Consider the following 17775-nt stretch of genomic DNA (forward strand, 5'->3'; position numbering starts at 1 on the left):
GTTTTACTTTCCAAAAGAAGATTTGCAATTTTTCCACTATATCAGACTCACCACCAGTAAGTGAAAATGGGGATAAGCACTTAGGACGGCCTTACGTAAACATATCACCAGAATGATTGACAGTAAGGACCACTTATTTTGATGATCCACCCGGAAAAAGAACATCCTCCACTATACCTTTAACTGTTAACTATAATCACTGAAATCTAGTTTAAAATCTTTGAGTATATCACTGTGTTTGATAAATGTTACTTTTCAAACTGAATTATTGCAATGTATGGATATCTTCTACGGACATGCCCCAGCAGATTGAAGACATCGTATTACCTAACCTTATAAGGGTTTCTGACAGTTAATTGATTGAAAACCTTTTCTGGTTAATGTAGTAATGATCTTGAACCGTCTCTGGTGATGGGATTGAAGAAAACATGAGGTGAGTTTTACTTTTTTGCTCAAATATCATATAAAAATGGAATTTATAGAAAAAGTATTTTGTTTGTGAAGTCTCAACTTTATTTGTACAAAAACTCCACAGTGATATCATTAAAGTCAAGCCATGAAGCTACATGTGCAAAACCAAGGGGGAAATATGAGAAAGTAGCCATACTATGCTGCTAATCCAATGTATTTAAACCCCTTGGCACATTGAGGTTTGGAACTTTCTATTCAGAGCATTTTAACTACATTTTCTACAGAGACGTATGATGGTAGAAAACAAGAACAGACCCCAACAGTTTCAAACAAAGACAGAAAGCTCAGGGATAAAAACCTATAAAGGTAAAAGCCACATGACACTTATTCTAGTGGCTTAAAACAAAATAGGGAAAATAATGCATTGCTTGTTGGGTAGGCACGCCTTTAACAAAAAAAGTAGTTTGAGTCATGAAACCTGCATTAGAATTAACTGCTAGGCTTCTGAAATGATGTGCACTGTACTGATGAGACCAAAGTAGAAATTCATAGCCAATTAAAGTGTCATGTTTTGAAAACCAAACAGCATAAGGTTTTTTCTAGGCAGATTTACTTTTATGCTTTAAAGCGCAGGGGTCAAACCCAAGAGCTGTTGGTCGTATCCCGCCCTTAATGACAAAAAAAAGGCTCATCTTTAAGTAGAGGCATGTTCTTTTAAAGAGGCCAAATCTGCTACATAAATGGGAGCAGTTATAATACCAGAGCACTGTGCTTTTTTGTTAGTACTATAACAAAATTAAGTTATATGTTCTCAGCTGGAATAAATTAACTTTTTTTTTTATCCACAGTCTATAATATCCTTGCAAGGATTTGAAGGAGCTGGTGCATATATCCAGTGGTTATTTGGTGACACACGTTACCAGTTCATCACAGGGTAACAGCACAGCCAAACATAAATGGACTCTCGCTCTATGGGACAATTTAGAAAGACTAGTTAACCCTAACAGTAATGTTTGTGGAGTGTGGAAGAAGGTCACGGTACCTGCAAATTCTATGGAGATAACATGCAACTCCATACAGATTAGACCTCTACAGTCATTCAGAGAAATGTTAACCGTACTGAAGAAGTCACCTATAGACAACTGAATCATCAGTTTAAGTATTAAATGAGATATACATTTTAGAACTTGGGAGACTAGTTTATTTTCAGATCGTCATGTAAAACACAAACTGAAATGTGCATTTACTGTCTTTTTATCAAATGTATATATTGATTATATGAGTTTCTTTAAAAAAAAAAAAAAAAAGTCACTTTTCTTATTGAATTTGTATTTCAATAACATCAGGTGTGTAGTCAAGGATACAATGAACTGAGTGAAAAACATCAGATGCCAGATCTCTACCGGTACAACCAAAATTATTAAAATTAAAGTTCAGAGATTACATAGAAGCACTAAAATGACAACAGAAATACATGAAATACAAGCTTCAGGTAGTTTTAATATTGTACCAAACTTTTCAGATTCTACCTTCAGCAGAGGAATGTGGCTGTTTACAGAGTTCAGTGACCAGAGAGGAGTGGCTTCAACGGGGAAAGGTAAAAACAGCCCAGCTGAAAACTGATTACAATTATATTTGAAAATGTCCAGAGTTGAATTACAAACAAAACAAATGTTCTCTTCTCATTTTTTTTCTTAGCAAGACCTGTACACAGTTAAGTTTGTCCTCTGGTATCCGCTACCTAATCTGTAGCCATCAAAGAGAGCATTTAAACAGCTCAACTCTCCTGTTTAAACATAGTTTGGCTTTACAAAATATCCCCTTCATTAAATAAGACTTCTCAAAAAAAAAAAAAAAAAAAACTGTCATCCATCTCAGAGAAACATCCACATCTGTCAGAAATCCTTAGTATTTTGGATTATATAATACACTGAAACAAAAAGATTACACGGGAAAACTACTAAAAATACAACCACTAACGATAGGAGGAATCCTACATCATCACTGGAAAGCTTGATACTAGGAGACAGGGATGTGCAGCAACCTCAGAAATGTTAAAACGTTTTGGTGGTAACAACAAAACTATCAGGATCCACACTGACGTAAAGACTGTATAGACTAAAACAGGGCTGCTGATGCGCTGCCCAAAACAGTCATTTTAAAAATCAGAGTGTTCGGGAGAACAAAAAGTCTTCCAATATTAAATCCTTTAAATAGCTGAACTCAGAAGGGCCGCGACGCTCCTTTAAAAGCCTTGAATCCTCCCACGGTGCCGCTGCTGGAAATAGGGTTGCTGGTGATCTGTACAATCCGGCTCAATCCCGAAGAATGGCTGCAAGGAGACAACGGTTACAATCGTCAGAGCTGTGTCAAAAACGCGTGATGAGGCTTTTGTCATCTGGTCTAACTGGTGTACCTGGAGGTAGGCATCATCCCACGACTGTTTTCCATCCTGCGATTATCAGGAAAGACTCCTTGAGAGCTTGATCCACCATGCCACTCCTTCCTCGGTACTTGCTCCCTGCTGTGACGCTCCACCACTACCTGCCGGCCAGAGCTGAACGGCTGCAGAAACAGAGGTGTTGGGAGTCAGTCAACCAGTCAAACCGTGTGGAAATTTAACTATTGAAATGTTCATCATGATACAGTGAATTTAGATAAGGGGGGAAAAAAAGAGACCAAAGGAATAAAAATGTGATATTTCAACACCCTTAACACATCCTAAAGCAGGGGTCTGCAACCTGCTGCTCCAGACCCACATGTGGGTCTTTGGACCCGGTACAGCACCTATTAATAGTGGTTAAATATATGTAAAGAGCAAAGGAATGTACTATAATAAATACTAGTCTTAAAAGTTTTTGTGTTTTTCATAGGACAGAAAAGAATGACATTTAAAAAAGAAACAAATATGTTTTATGAGTCGTTTCTCTTTTAATTAGCTTAGAAATTATGCTTTTATTATTTTAAAAGCTAAAAATACATTAATAGTAGGTTGTTTAATGTGGCACTTGGTTGAACTCTGGGTAAAATGGCTCTTTGGATATAAAAAGTTGCAGACCCCTATCCTAAAGTCATCTTTTTAGAAGCAGAAAGACATTTCAACTCTGCTCTCAAGGACATTTATGTCATTAAAGCATTAAATCAAATATATGTAGCCATTTTTATTTACTTCTTTAGCTTTTTTTTGTAGAGATACAGGCTTATCTCATTCATCAAACCACCCTGTAGTTGTTTCAGTTTAAAGTATTCAGAGTTTAGTCTAACAAAAAACAGTTTTTAAAACCAGACCTGATCATTGATGCCGATGGGTTGACCTCTGTTATTAAAGCCACTCCTTCCGCTGTCCCTGCCTGGACGATCTTCCCGCATGCGCATCGGCCCTCTGCAGGAAGCACAGACAGTTAATGTAGCACAGCTTCTGATGAATGTTCAAGAAGAGTAAACTGTTCAATACCTCATATCTCCCTTGTTGGAATTAATCCCTCCATCATTCTTCCACCCTGGTCCATCCCTCAGTGGGCGGTTGTGTGACGCAGCAGTGATTGGAGCTCTTGCTCCCACAGGGCGATCATGTATAGGCGGAGGGCGCCTCTCGTCTCTTTCTCTGCGGTCAGTGTCACCACGGGGAGGTGGCTCGGGTCTGCGGACGGTATCAAAGTTCTTGGGGTATCTCTCGAAGCCAGAGCCCTCTCTGTGAGGAGCTGGACGACTCTTCTTTGCCTCTGGTTCGCCCTCATATTTATTGCGCCTTGGAAGTAAAAAAGAAAGGCGGTGATCAGAACCAAAACAGGTTACAGTACTGCCATTACACTAAACAATACGGTTATTAAGCTGAAACCTAAACTGATATCTACCAACAGCCTTGATGATTAAACCTAAAAAGTCAAGTAATTGATGACTTTTGATCATGTTTAAAACACATTCAAATGACATTTTCTATTTGCACCATTTATGATAAAGTTACAAACTTCACAAGATTTGTCAACGAGATGTTTCTGCAGGTTTCTGCTCGAGTGTAAGTAAAGAGGATTTATGGTAGACATTCTGGTGACACAAATCAAAAAAATATATTTTAAAAAGATGCTGCAACATGGGTGATGTTTTAAACTTCTAAATGAATCTTACTTAACCAAGTCCAGCTTTGTGGCCCAGAAATGTAACCATATGCTACACTAAAAAAAGTTTTACTCCTGGAATCTTCCCATACCTGTCAAACGTGTTAGGCTGATGGCCAGCGTCTGAGAAACGGCCCCTCTCCCGAGGATTTACGCTGGGGAAGCGATTCTGCGGTCGGTTGTAGTTGGAGCCTTGGTTCAGGTGGACCTCTGGCTCAGAATGCATCTTTTTATTGCCGTTCCAGTAGGGATCATCACGCCGGCTAAACATGAAGCAGACTAATGAAGCTTTCAAGTCAAAATTGTTCTACAGAAAAAGTTGCTTCAGGCTAAAATCTGTTCAACTCCGTTGTTAATGATTTTTGCCACCTGTTTACCGCAAAACATTTAATGCTTCACTTAGATGTCAAAAACACAGGCATATAGTCAGAATGCAAAGTAAATGAATTGGTAATCAATTGTTCACAAAATAAAAACTATACATGATATAAAATATTTAAAAAAATAAAATAAAAATAAAAATAGAAAGTGCAAAATGATTCAGCCCCTTTTCTCCTAGTGCAATCAATCCCTGTCAGAAGTTGCCTGATTGTTGACTGAATAGTCTACCTGTTCATAATCTAATATCAGTACAAAATCAGCTGCTGTGTGATGGAATCAGGGTGGTTCAGAGACTATAGGGGAGTAAATGGCATCGTAAGGTCAAAGGTACACTGCAGACAGATCAGGGATAAAGGAGTTGTTCAATCCATCATCCAGAAATGGGAAAAGTATGGTACAATTCTACCAAGACTAGGCCTTCCTGATAAACTTACAGTAAGAACAACAGCACTGATCAGAGATGTAGCAAAAAGGGCCAGAGAGAGCAAAGAGTGGAAAAAGATGATTTGGACCTGTCTGCCAAATTATCAGTGGCAGAAATCTAACATTGCACATCACTCTCAACCGACCACAACTACTGTTAAATATGGTGGTAGTGGCATCATGCTATGGAGTGGTCTGCTTCAGGAGAAACAATCAAGATGATCAGAGTTGATGGATGAACCCAAATACAGGGCAATCTTAGGTCGAGGTTTGCCTTCCAGCAGGATGACAACCTTAAACATAATGCTAAGGCCACAATGAAATGGTTGAAAACAAAACATATTCATGTCCTAGAATGCCCTCGTCAAAGTCCAGACCTATACCAAATCAAGAATAAGTGGCAACAGATGAAAACTAAAAAAAACTGAAGGACAAAACAACATCTACACAAACACATGGAGTAGTACAGGAGAGCCAGTGGCTAAGGGTGGGATTCTGCTGTATACTTGGACCTCGGAGAGGATGTTAGAGGGAAAAAACAATCACTGAACAGGGGGCGACGGGGTTCAGATTTCAAACATTTACAATTAAGTACTGCAATCTTACAGAACTGATAGAAACGTCGAACATATTGCAGAAAAAAAGCCTCAAATTTAAGCCGGTTTTGTGGCATGTGTAATTTTCCTTTCACAACTTTACATCACTTTGTGTACTTTTGCAAACCCCTGTATTCTCTATGGGTAGCTCTCTGCTCGCTAAAGGCTTTTCAATGGGACAGAAATGAGTGTTAATCTTTTGTCGAAAGTTTCTCACTGTGCTCGAAAAAAATATCCATATGAAAGGCAATTCTGCTCAGAGGTAAATTAATTTATCTGTTAACTATCACACCTAGCTGCTAATAAAACAAAGTTTCTATGTAAGCATTAAAGCCTTTGTTTTTATTTTTACTAAAAGCTTTCTCCTACCTCATGCATAAAACTGAGTTAAAGCTGACAAGAGAGCAACAAATGCTCCAAAAAATTAAAATAAATACCCGTGTTCCACCTCACGACCCCTTTTCAGGTTATTTCTCTTCTCTTGTTCAAAACGCAGCTGCTCCTGCTGCCGCCGAAGCTCCTCTCGTTCACGTGCCATGCGCTCAGCCTCCTTACGACGTTCCTTTAAAACAGAAAATGGTTCACTGGGATGTTTCTCTTGTAACAGAAACCATAGTTAACTGGCAATAAATTTGATGCATGTTTGGAAAAAAAAATAACATATATATCCCCGCAAGTTGTATTAACCCATTGAGTGAGTCTGTTCATGTTTACTTTACCTGCTCTATGCGAATCCTCTCCCTCTCGAGCCTCTCTCTCTCCAGGCGCTCTCTTTCCAGTTTTTGTCTCTCCATCTCCAGCCTTTGGCGCTCCCGGAGCAGGATCTCCCGTTCTTCCCGTTCACGCATCAGACGGACTCTCTCGCGCTCCCTCCGCTCTTGTTCTGCTATTTCACGGCGCCTTCAGACAAATGTTTTTTGTTTCTCTCAGGATTAAATAATATTTTCTTCATTTCAAAGTGTTTTGAGGTTAATGTAAGAGAGCTACCTGCGCAGCTCAGCCGCTCTCTGGAAGCGCTCGATTTGTTCACGCGTCCTCTGGTCCTTCTGCTCCTTAAACTTGTCAAAGGGCAGAATATCACTATCTACCCCTTTGTTGAAAAAGGCTTGCCGCTTCTCTCTCAGCATTTGTACCTAAGGGAACAATAAAATCATTAAGACCCAATTTAACTAAATAAACAGATTAAAGCAATTTGTAATAGGCTATAAAGAGAAAAGTTTAACCTCTTCAGGAGGGATCAACCACCTTGGACGCTTATCCAAGTAAGTGTTCCCATAGGGCTGGGAAAAAAAAAACAAACACAAAAACTTTTTTACTTAACATCCATTTTTGACAATTTAATAAGATTACTTAAAAACAACCTATTAAAAACATAAATAAAAGCTTACTTTATTGAAATATCTTCCTGTTCTATTATTAAAATATCTTCCGGTTCTAAAAGGCCTTCTGCCAAAGCTCTCCTCTCCAGTAGGAGGATCTTCTGCTGCCGTCTTTCCTGGACTCTTTGTTTCTATAAACAATTATTAACAAGAAACATTTATATGAGAGACACTTAATGAAAAAGCTAAGATCATTCCAGCTCTGAAAACTGGAGGAGAGACTTACGTCCACGCTTTCTGTCGTCTTTCTTTGAATCATCGTCAGAGCNAAAAAAAAAAAAAAGTCACTTTTCTTATTGAATTTGTATTTCAATAACATCAGGTGTGTAGTCAAGGATACAATGAACTGAGTGAAAAACATCAGATGCCAGATCTCTACCGGTACAACCAAAATTATTAAAATTAAAGTTCAGAGATTACATAGAAGCACTAAAATGACAACAGAAATACATGAAATACAAGCTTCAGGTAGTTTTAATATTGTACCAAACTTTTCAGATTCTACCTTCAGCAGAGGAATGTGGCTGTTTACAGAGTTCAGTGACCAGAGAGGAGTGGCTTCAACGGGGAAAGGTAAAAACAGCCCAGCTGAAAACTGATTACAATTATATTTGAAAATGTCCAGAGTTGAATTACAAACAAAACAAATGTTCTCTTCTCATTTTTTTTCTTAGCAAGACCTGTACACAGTTAAGTTTGTCCTCTGGTATCCGCTACCTAATCTGTAGCCATCAAAGAGAGCATTTAAACAGCTCAACTCTCCTGTTTAAACATAGTTTGGCTTTACAAAATATCCCCTTCATTAAATAAGACTTCTCAAAAAAAAAAAAAAAAAAAAAAAACATAAAATAAAGATGCAATTTTGAATAAAGCTTTCATATTAGGGACATTAGGACATAAACCCTGAAGTTGTTACTCACTTGTTTGTCTGTTTAGTCCCAGTCAAACTGTGCTTAATATTCGACTTGCCAGACACTGCTTTGTCCTCCGCTTCTTTCTTTGAGGGCTCTTTTTTCAGTGGATCATTTTTGACCTTTGAAGAAAAAAAAAAAAGTCAAATTAAGACAATACAATCCATTAACCATTACCATAGCAGCATTTGAGGTAGCCGTTTACCCGTTCAACATATATCTGTTGTCCATGGAGCTCAGTACAGTCAAGGTGGGAGATGCAGCGCGCCACTTCAGCGCTGGAGGACATCGTCACTAAGCCGTAACATTTTGAACCAGGACTGCGAGCGTTTGTTACCACTTTAGCACTGAGCACCTGTAGAAAACATATTTGCGCCTTAGGAGTTCTAGTTTTTGAAGTAAAGGATCATTTTCAGATTTAATGCTTATCAGACAGGAGACAAAAGTGACTTAAATTGTATCCTGTGAAGATGTATAAGCATCACATTTAAACAATATAAAACTAACTTTTAATTTAGTCCCTGAAAATCAGAAAAGAAAATGTGAGCTGAAAAAAAGCTCGAGAGAATTCATAAATCAAGATGATTTAAAGCAGTTTCTACTGAGAGGATATATATATATAAAAAAAAAATCACTTCCTCTGAATCATCCAACCTTGTGAAGTGTTTGAATAGTGCTATCCACATTTTCAGTCCAGTTAGAAGTAATCATTTGAGATTTTTCACTTTTTATATTATTATTAATATTTATATTGCTGTATTCCATTTTAAGTGAGAAAAGATTACACAGCTAGGTTGAGCTTGTTTTAATGTAATGCATCACAGGAGGAGGAACATAGTACAAGTTTCTATTTTCAAAGATGCAAGCTTTCTTAAAAAATGTTAACCAGTGGGGTGCTCTAAAATCTTCTCTAGAGTAAAAAAATAAAATAAAAAAATCAAAGGATGTTTATAAACTATGTTTACCATCCAGTTAATTTCTGGGGTTGTCCAGCCGGAAGAAACAGTTTTTTTCCAGAAGAAACTTGGAAGGACAGGTTTACTGGAAAGTTCTCTCTTGGTGAATATCCAGTAGTAACCTTGAGGTGGGGTTCAATATCTACAAACCAGGGTGGTTTGGGGGGAATGGATAGCAAAAAAAATAAAGAAAAATAGTGCCAGCTAGTGTAATCCGAGTATACAAGACAGCGTTTTCCTACCATTTAAAGGCTATTAGAAAATGATCACTTCTGTTTTAAATATGCAATTCTTCCCTGATGGGTTTTCTCTGGTGGGCAGGGTTTGCAAGTTTTGTGACCAATAATTATTGGTCCCATAATGCTTTACGAGGAGAGCTCTCCGTGCATGGCATTCTGGGAAATATAACTGCCTTGGACATCCCCGTTATGGGGGTTGAGGATTTTTTGATTCCCTCAGTTAAATAACGTACCTAAATCAACAGTTCGGTTTTGTTCTTCATTCACTTTTTATACATCTTGATCAGTGGTCCAAACAATCATAGCTGGCACCAAATTTAACCAAACGTTTCCAGGATTTCTTACCTTCCCATATTTGCCAAACAGGTTCTTCAGATCAGCTGCCTTGGTGTTCGAGGACAGACCGCTCACCCATAGGTTACGAAAAGAGCTGCTGACAGCTGTTCAAGTTAAGGAGATTTTAAGCATTAGTTGGAAGTTTAACAGAGCGATGTCTTTTTTAAACCTCAAGCCATCTTACCTTTTTCATCCTTTGCAGATTTTCCATCTTTGTCTCTTGAAGAGCTAGAACATGAATGTTACAAAACCAAAACTAAAATAAGTGAGGGTAGATAAAATCATGAACAAAAAGAAAAACATCCATCATATAGATCAAAAACATATTTTCCAACTCCTGAAGGAAGGAAAAAAAAAAAAAAAAGAGCAACAAAAATAAAAAACATCCTTAAGGCAGGGTGTGGATCTGTGCCGGAGTCTCAAAAGCTTCTTTTTTTTCCCGGTTGCATGGTGGATCGGGTGGTCAGCCAATTGATTATTTTTTTTTAATCCCTGGGTCAGTGAAATCTTCAGTGGTCTGCTCAACGTCATTGCATCACCGTTTGAAAAAATATTTAGAGAAAAAAAAAAAATCATCATCATGGAGGCTAATGCTTTTTTTACACTGCCATGTGTAGAAACCGCAAAAGGATCAAAGTAACAAAATAAAGACTTGTTTTCTTGTCTCCTGGTTAATCACATTTAACCAACTTCAGAGAAATAAACCAAAGCAGCAAAGTGCACGATAAGGTACATCTGTGAACAATTTCCTTATGGCCAAAAAAAAAAACAAAAATCATCTTGAGGCTACCCACAATGCTGCTCTCTTAGTGAGGTGGACTTGGAAGTAGAATCAAAGAACTGACATAGAAAGACAAACCTCTTATCTTGACCCAAGGCCCCTGTAGTAGATTGGCCTTTCTTCCCAGAATCCATTTCTTTATCTTCGGTTTCAGCATCCGTCATGGCGTCTCTGGCGTCTTTCTTCATGGCTCCTTCGTCGTCCTTACCATCTTTGTGGTCCTCCATGTCTTCTTCCTTCATGTCATCATCTGGACCCATCTCAGCACAGGTCTCAGTGCTCTTCTCTGCCTCTGGATCTGGAAGTCTCACATGTTTACCTGTTTCCAGGAGGTCATCACCTTCAACATCCAGGGTGAGGGTGTCTTCGTTTTGGATTGAGACAGACAGGTGATCATCCTCTGCTTCTCTAGAGGAGCTCATTGTTTCAGGATCCCTCTCGGCTTCTTCGGTCTCAGCCTCTCGGTCTACGTCCTCGTCAGCCTCTGCGTTCTCCTCTGGTTCAGGCTCTGAGTCGGCCTCAGCCGCCACGGTTTCAGACTCTGCTTCAGCCTCAGAATGAGCGAGGCTGTCCTCACAGGGTGGAGGCTTAGAATTTTCGCGACTAGCGTCATCTGTATCAGTTACATCTGAGGGATTTAATAAGGATAAACATGGCAAACAGACATCTTAACATTGACATGTCGCATGTTACTCGACCAACAGAAGTAGAATAGAAAGCACATTCACTGTTAAAGGTCATCGAGGGCGCAGGTACCAAAAGAAGACAACATAATCTTCAAAAAAAAAAACAAAAAAAAAAAAACACACAGAGTCAGGGCTTTCTTCTTGGCTCATCTTGGGCTGGAGTCATCTTTTCAAGTGGATGTGTTGATTTATAAAAGGTGAAGCTGTTCTCAAAGAGGAAGCAGCTATACCACGTCCATATAAGTCAATTCTTCACTTATCTATTTTTTCCTTTCCATTATGCGTCAGAGTTCAGTCCACAAAACAAGTAGGGTCCAGGAAACCTTCCAGTAGCTCTTCAATTCTGAGTGCGAGCCCCTTTAGCGTGCCATCAACAAAATTGATGATTAATCGTGAAGTGAAGCTTGCTGCAAGGTGTCCCGACAACAGTACACATTCAAAACCTGCAGGTCCTTTGAGCGTAGCGATGCAGGTTCTTTACGTGCTTCAAAGTCTCCATGTATGCCTCAAAGATAGAAGAACTGTCCTCCATAAAGTACGTCCTATATTTAAAAGGAACCGGCATCGATGAACGTAGCAGTCCTTGACTTTAGAGGATTCCAGATGCTTGATATAACCTCTAATAAGGTGCCTTATTCCAGTAGAAAAAGTGGAGGTGTATTCAGATGTTTGCCAGTACATTTATCACAGGTCTTTCCAGTCATGTCAGTCACTGCTTAGACTGCCATGATCTTGAAGTGACTTTTTTCCTCTGATGGGACATAAATTATGTCCTTGGTAAACTTCATTCTTCACGAGAACTTGGAAAGCAGAATCCTTAAAAGCAGCAAAAACTCAAAGGCAATGGATGTGGAAAAATTGAGACCTAGAGCCAGAAATGTAAGGGACCCATGCGACTCGTTCTTCGAAAAACATCCAAATTGTCTCAACACTTCTTCTCCATAGTTTCCCTAGATAGTGCAACCGCATTTAAATACCATTGAATACAGGAAACGATATTCACCAGGGCTCAGAAGCATAAGACTTTAAGAGAAAAGCAACGAACATGAAACATGTGTGGTGGCATACATACCCTTTTCAGATTCAGACTCCTCAACTTCCTAGAAAAAGAGGAGAGGAGATGAGACTCTTTCCCCACAAATATAAACACCAGTTTGTCAAATGTATTACTTTTATTTGAGCATAACCAAAAAAAATCTTTATGTAAAGAGTACTCTTAAAAACTGTAATTTAAAAAGAAAAAAAGCACAAAAGGGCTACAGTTTCAGCTAAAGTCAAGTTTATAGTTCATTATCCAGCATCTGGATACTAAACTATGACAATAGTGGACAATAGCGCTAATCAAGCTGTGTGTAGAGTTAGCACAGCATTCTTTCATGGCACACACCAAACCACGCCAACTAAATAGTTTTTCATATGTGCGCCTCATTCTGACCCTTTTCAATGTTGTGGTTTTTGTACCACTGGTGCATCAATTTAAACCAACTTTTAAAGCAGTTGATTTCAATTAACCGTCTCTAATTTATTCGTCTTTCCCAACTGGTGGGTCCTGACCGAATTGAAGGCCTTCAGGATTTGTCTGTGCAAAATTTTTTAACAAAATACACAAATAAAAAAGTAATAAATAAATAAAAGAGCCAAAATTACTAAGGAAACAAATTTAAAGACTAAAAACTATTGCGTGCTCTTGTGTCAAACCAAGAAGCGTATCGAATTGTTGAATGCTGAATATTTATTTTTTAGCCTGGTTTTATTAAGTTTTTGCATGCCAGTGGAAAAACTGATTTGAATCACAGATTAATCTTCACCTCCACGTGGTTCTGCATGTTTACCATTCTGTTTCTAACAACTTGTATAACAACAGGGAATGTTGCTTGCTGAGCTAGAGGAAGCTCCATCAGTCCTGCACAGGGCCAGCTTCACAAACGCACCCGAACCCATTAGGATGACTAGAGAACCTGACCTGTCTAGCAGATATCTTCCATTCAAATACAAACCTGACCCATTAACACTTCATATCAGGCTGAACCCTGATCTTTCCTCTTTTGGTCTTTTTTCCCCCTTTATATTACATTTTTGGTTGTGTAATATGACAGAGAAATGAATAACGTCCACCCAAATCAGTTACTTTTCAACCGTGCTATTTTCTCTCACAAAGGAGCATTTTTTAAGGTTACCTGGTGGGTTATCTGTTTATGCATTTGTAATTAAGGAAATCTGATCATAAGAGTGAACTGCTGTGATGTTTAGTTCTTGTGATTGAAGTGAAATGAACGCAGTGGTTAGTGAGCGTGACCCATGTACGGAGGACTTAGTCCTCGACGCGGCCGACCCGGGTTTGAATCGGACCTGTGGTCCATTGCTGCATCTCTCTCTCCCTCTTCCTGTCAACCTACTGTCAGAAAAACGAGCCACTAGTGTCGTAAAAACTCAAAAAATAAAAAAAACTGATGGTATCACTTTAGATTACGATTCTGAAATTTGTAGTGTTAAAAAAATTCAGTAAAAAAAATTAGTAAACATCCTCGCACATTCTAGTTTCACCTGTATTCCATCCCTTCAAATGCATATGCAAAATAAGATTTCTTAACATCTAAAGAAATCTCAGATTTCCTCCTGTCCCTTCCTGATCCGGCAAACCTTACAGTAACAAAAGATTAATCATCACACCCAACTTGACTGGAATAATGCTGGTAAATCGCCACAGAGTTGAACGTTTGTTACAGGTAGATACAAAACTGATGTGCATTTTCAGATCAAAACAAAAACATTTACAGCTTACACCTGAATTAACTTTATGATTTCTCGAGATGTTTTGTGTTATTGTCCAAGGCTAAAAGTGATGTAGTATAGTCATTTTGATTTAACTCATAAAACCTTAAACTTGCGAACCAAACATAAAGCTTAACGCATCTTCTAATCTTAAATATGACTGAATGGAGTCATAATTCAGGGCAGTTGGGTGAGTTTTGGTGCTTTATAGCTCGTCATTTCTAGTTTGAAAAGTCTGACAAAGTGCTATGTGGATTATAACACAGATTCACACAATGTCAATTTTTGTACATGAATTAGACAGCTTTTATCGTCATCTTATATACACATAGTGTATATGCAATAAAAAAAAACGCATTTATAAGGTCAGTTTGATGCAGAGTCTGTGACGTGATTGAGAGTACATGAAAAGCTATGCTAAAATTTTAGCTTAAACTTTATGTGCATTTGCAAATTGTGTAAAAGACCAGGTAACTCTACTCAGTGTATAAAAACCAGGAAAGTCAGTTGCTCAACATCTTTGAGGATCAAAAGCTGACTTCAGTTTTTTAAACTTTTCTTTAAGTTATTCTTCTTGCAAGGTAACTATAACTTGTAACAAACATCACTCTTGCGAGTGTTGAAGAGGGATAAAATGAGGAAATAAGGGAAAACTATAATAGAAGTCCTTTGTGCAGTATCCCTTTTTTTGCATATTCTTCTGTAATTAGCCTACAGATAATAATCATGATGTCAAGAGCAGCAAATTTAAGATTTCACAATGTTTCTGAAATGCCACCAGGCAAAATGAAGGGGTCCCAGAGCCATCTGGCATGGATAAAACACTGAAGATGGATCACATATGATTTGTAGCAGTGCTTTCTTCACTGCTACGGTGGCTTGTTAAGCCCAAAGGGGACACATGTTCTCTATGGTTGGGTTAGCCAAGGGCTGTTCAGTATTTCTCAAGTTTTTCTCTGATTTCTCAGTAATTCTCAATGATTGTGCTGAACCTCTAAAAGGAAGCAAAGTATATTACAAAGTATGGCTACATATGTGAATGTAAACGTTTTTGATCACAGCGTAAACATTACCAAAGCCGGTCCTAGGAAACCACAGCCCCTGACCCATTGGCAAATTATAGGGCATGCCACACTCACCTTGGAAAATGTGTCTTCATCCGCTGTGTTTTCCAAATCTGAATCGGATTTCTTTTCTGAAAGATTAAGCGTGGAGGTACCTTATGGATTCAGTATATGGTACTGGATAAGCAACCTTTACACTCTGGGAGAATTGTGAAGTCAAGCGTTAACCAGAATTACCTTGGACTTTCTCATTTATTGTTGTCGATGCATCAGTTGATGGCGGAGTCTGATTGTACTCTAGCTCACCACCTTCATCTTCATTAGCCTTAAAAACATTATTGAAAAAGAAAAAAAAATATTTAGCATCTACTCACCATTGTAAGACAAACTTCATGAAAAATTGGTCAGTTACAAATTCATTCATGTGCAGGTTGTGATTACCAGGGGGTTTATCAAATGATTTTTTTTTTTCAAAATTATGTGTATGATGGTGTTGAACTCTTATATCAAAACATGTTTCACAATACCATTTTAAATGTTTTCAATCCATATAATAATATTACATTATATGGATAATGATAACCATTTACATTACACATACATATATAGGAGAAAAACAGCAAAATCCTTCATCTTTACTGTCGACAGGCTGCAGCCATGTCCTGAATTCCTCGTTTTTTCCATTCTCTAGCTTTTTCACCACATCAAGCTTCCTTTTCTAAACATACGGCTTTATGATCACCCGAAAGCAGTTCCACGCAAATATATCGCAATATAATTTATCTGATGAAGTAGTTTTTCTAAATTCATTTTTAAAAAATAAAGCATTTTAAATGCCACAATTATCATATTTAAATAATTTTAATGCCAATTAAAGGAGAAGTTCGGTTTTTTACACTTTAAGCCCATTTTCTGTAGTGTCCAGGATGAAATCGAATGATCGACACCAAAAGTTTGACAATTGGTCCTGTCTCTGCTTTTTGGCTCATTTAGAATCACCCCCTGGCTGCTTTAGAATGGCTAGCATAGAGCATGTCCGATAATGTCCTTAAAACAACCTTAAACGTTCTTTTTTTAAAATATGCTACTCACCGTGTCGTCAGCGCTGTTCAATGACGTTCCAAAAAAAGTTTCGTAAAGAAAAAACGTTCCTGTAGTGTTTTATTTAGCATTTTGTAAATCCCATTGAGTTCTGTAGGAATAGTCAATTGTCCGCTGCCACCGGAAACGGAAATGGGGCCTGTTTACACAGTTGTAGTCTTTTCGCTTCACTCTGTGTACTCCGACGTCGAGGTGCTAACGTCTCTGTTAAACACTTTAAAAAACTCTGAAAATGGAATACGAAAGGTGGATTCTTGATTCTCGACGTCTGAGTACACAGAGTGAAGCGAAAAGACTACAACTGTGTAAACAGGCCCCATTTCCGTTTCCGGTGGCAGCGGAATATTGACTATTCCTACAGAACTCAATGGGATTTACAAAATGCAAAATAAAACACTACAGGAACGTTTTTTCCTCACGAAACTTTTTTTGGAACGTCACTGAACAGCACTGACGACACGGTGAGTAGCATATTTAAAAAAAAGAACGTTTAAGGTTGTTTTAAGGACATTATCGGACATGCTCTATGCTAGCCATTCTAAAGCAGCCAGGGGTTGATTCTAAATGAGCCAAAAAGCAGAGACAGGAGCAATTGTCAAACTTTTGGTGTCAATCATTCGATTTCATCCTGGACACTACAGAAAATGGGCTTAAAGTGTAAAAAACCGAACTTCTCCTTTAAGGCCTTAATTTAACAAATAATGATTTAATGACACTTACTGACCCGTGGAAACCCTGTAATAGCTTAAAACAGAATGTCAGAAATCTGCTGCATTGAAAAGCACTAGAGTCGATTGTTTGGCTGCATTTCAACAGCAGATGTTTTTCATGTGAAATTCATGTGTAACATGAAGGCAGGCAGGGGAAAGCACAGTGTCCAGGCTACCGTCACCAGGTCGGGTTTCGGTCGTCCCGTCCCCTGCTTGCTCCTTGCCCCCGTCCGCTGGGGTTCCCAGACCAGCCCTGGAGCTCACGGCTCAGTTCTGCTGCACTATAGTAGACCAAAATCCCCAGTTTGAAATTTTTTAATTAAGCCTTGCATTTTTTTTTTTTAGATATGAAAAGTAGGACATGACAGAGAAAAAGAGGGCGCCCGGTCACCCTACCATATCAACAATTTGATGTTTCAGTGAGTGAGTGCTTGTTGCTATGATGCGTCTTTGCTCAGCAGCTTAGCTCGTTGTAAACCAAGCAATCAGCGAACAGCTCATTTAATTATACATGAGCATACAGTAAAAGGAAGAAAACCTGTCGTTTCATTCTGGGGCTTTTAACCGGGCTAACATTAGGGTGCAACAGAACAGAATAGAACAGCAAAGATGCCATTTTCTGCCCAACCAATGTTACCCACCCTATTCAGAGACCTTAAGGACCAGCACCAAATACCTTATATAGAATCATTCTATGACCCCCCTTTAAAGGAGTCTGATTAAAAAAGAATTTTCAGACAAGGATTCAGTTTGGGACTGGCATTTCCATTTGTAAATTCCCACATCAGTTCAATGCAGTGTTTGTCAAAAATGTAACTGTACTTAAAAAAACCTAAAAATCAAATAGTAGAGGAGCATGTTTAAAGTAAAAAAAATAAATAAATAAAAAGTTCTAGCCCAGCATAAAAGTATCG

The 17775-nt window shown here is 38.4% G+C and overlaps 1 protein-coding gene across 1 annotated transcript in view; it reads right to left on the minus strand.

Annotated features, from left to right (window-relative positions):
• Positions 1 to 663: 663 nt before the first annotated feature.
• sltm (SAFB like transcription modulator) overlaps positions 664 to 17775 on the minus strand; it is a 21788-nt gene continuing 4676 nt past the window's right edge. The window contains exons 4-22 of the mRNA XM_015391807.1: positions 15288 to 15375; positions 15126 to 15181; positions 12287 to 12314; positions 10607 to 11156; positions 9932 to 9975; positions 9757 to 9851; positions 8422 to 8571; positions 8226 to 8338; positions 7532 to 7575; positions 7315 to 7436; positions 7150 to 7206; positions 6914 to 7059; positions 6646 to 6826; positions 6364 to 6488; positions 4619 to 4789; positions 3866 to 4159; positions 3700 to 3793; positions 2828 to 2976; positions 664 to 2743 (exon numbers count right to left, since the gene is read on the minus strand). Coding sequence (XP_015247293.1) covers positions 2635 to 2743; positions 2828 to 2976; positions 3700 to 3793; positions 3866 to 4159; positions 4619 to 4789; positions 6364 to 6488; positions 6646 to 6826; positions 6914 to 7059; positions 7150 to 7206; positions 7315 to 7436; positions 7532 to 7575; positions 8226 to 8338; positions 8422 to 8571; positions 9757 to 9851; positions 9932 to 9975; positions 10607 to 11156; positions 12287 to 12314; positions 15126 to 15181; positions 15288 to 15375 — 2616 coding nt within the window. The 3' untranslated portion in view covers positions 664 to 2634. The remainder of the gene's footprint in view (positions 2744 to 2827; positions 2977 to 3699; positions 3794 to 3865; positions 4160 to 4618; positions 4790 to 6363; positions 6489 to 6645; positions 6827 to 6913; positions 7060 to 7149; positions 7207 to 7314; positions 7437 to 7531; positions 7576 to 8225; positions 8339 to 8421; positions 8572 to 9756; positions 9852 to 9931; positions 9976 to 10606; positions 11157 to 12286; positions 12315 to 15125; positions 15182 to 15287; positions 15376 to 17775) is intronic.

This window comes from Cyprinodon variegatus, unplaced genomic scaffold (genome assembly GCF_000732505.1).
Source record: "Cyprinodon variegatus isolate N-32 unplaced genomic scaffold, C_variegatus-1.0 Scaffold561, whole genome shotgun sequence".
Classification (NCBI taxonomy): domain Eukaryota; kingdom Metazoa; phylum Chordata; class Actinopteri; order Cyprinodontiformes; family Cyprinodontidae; genus Cyprinodon; species Cyprinodon variegatus.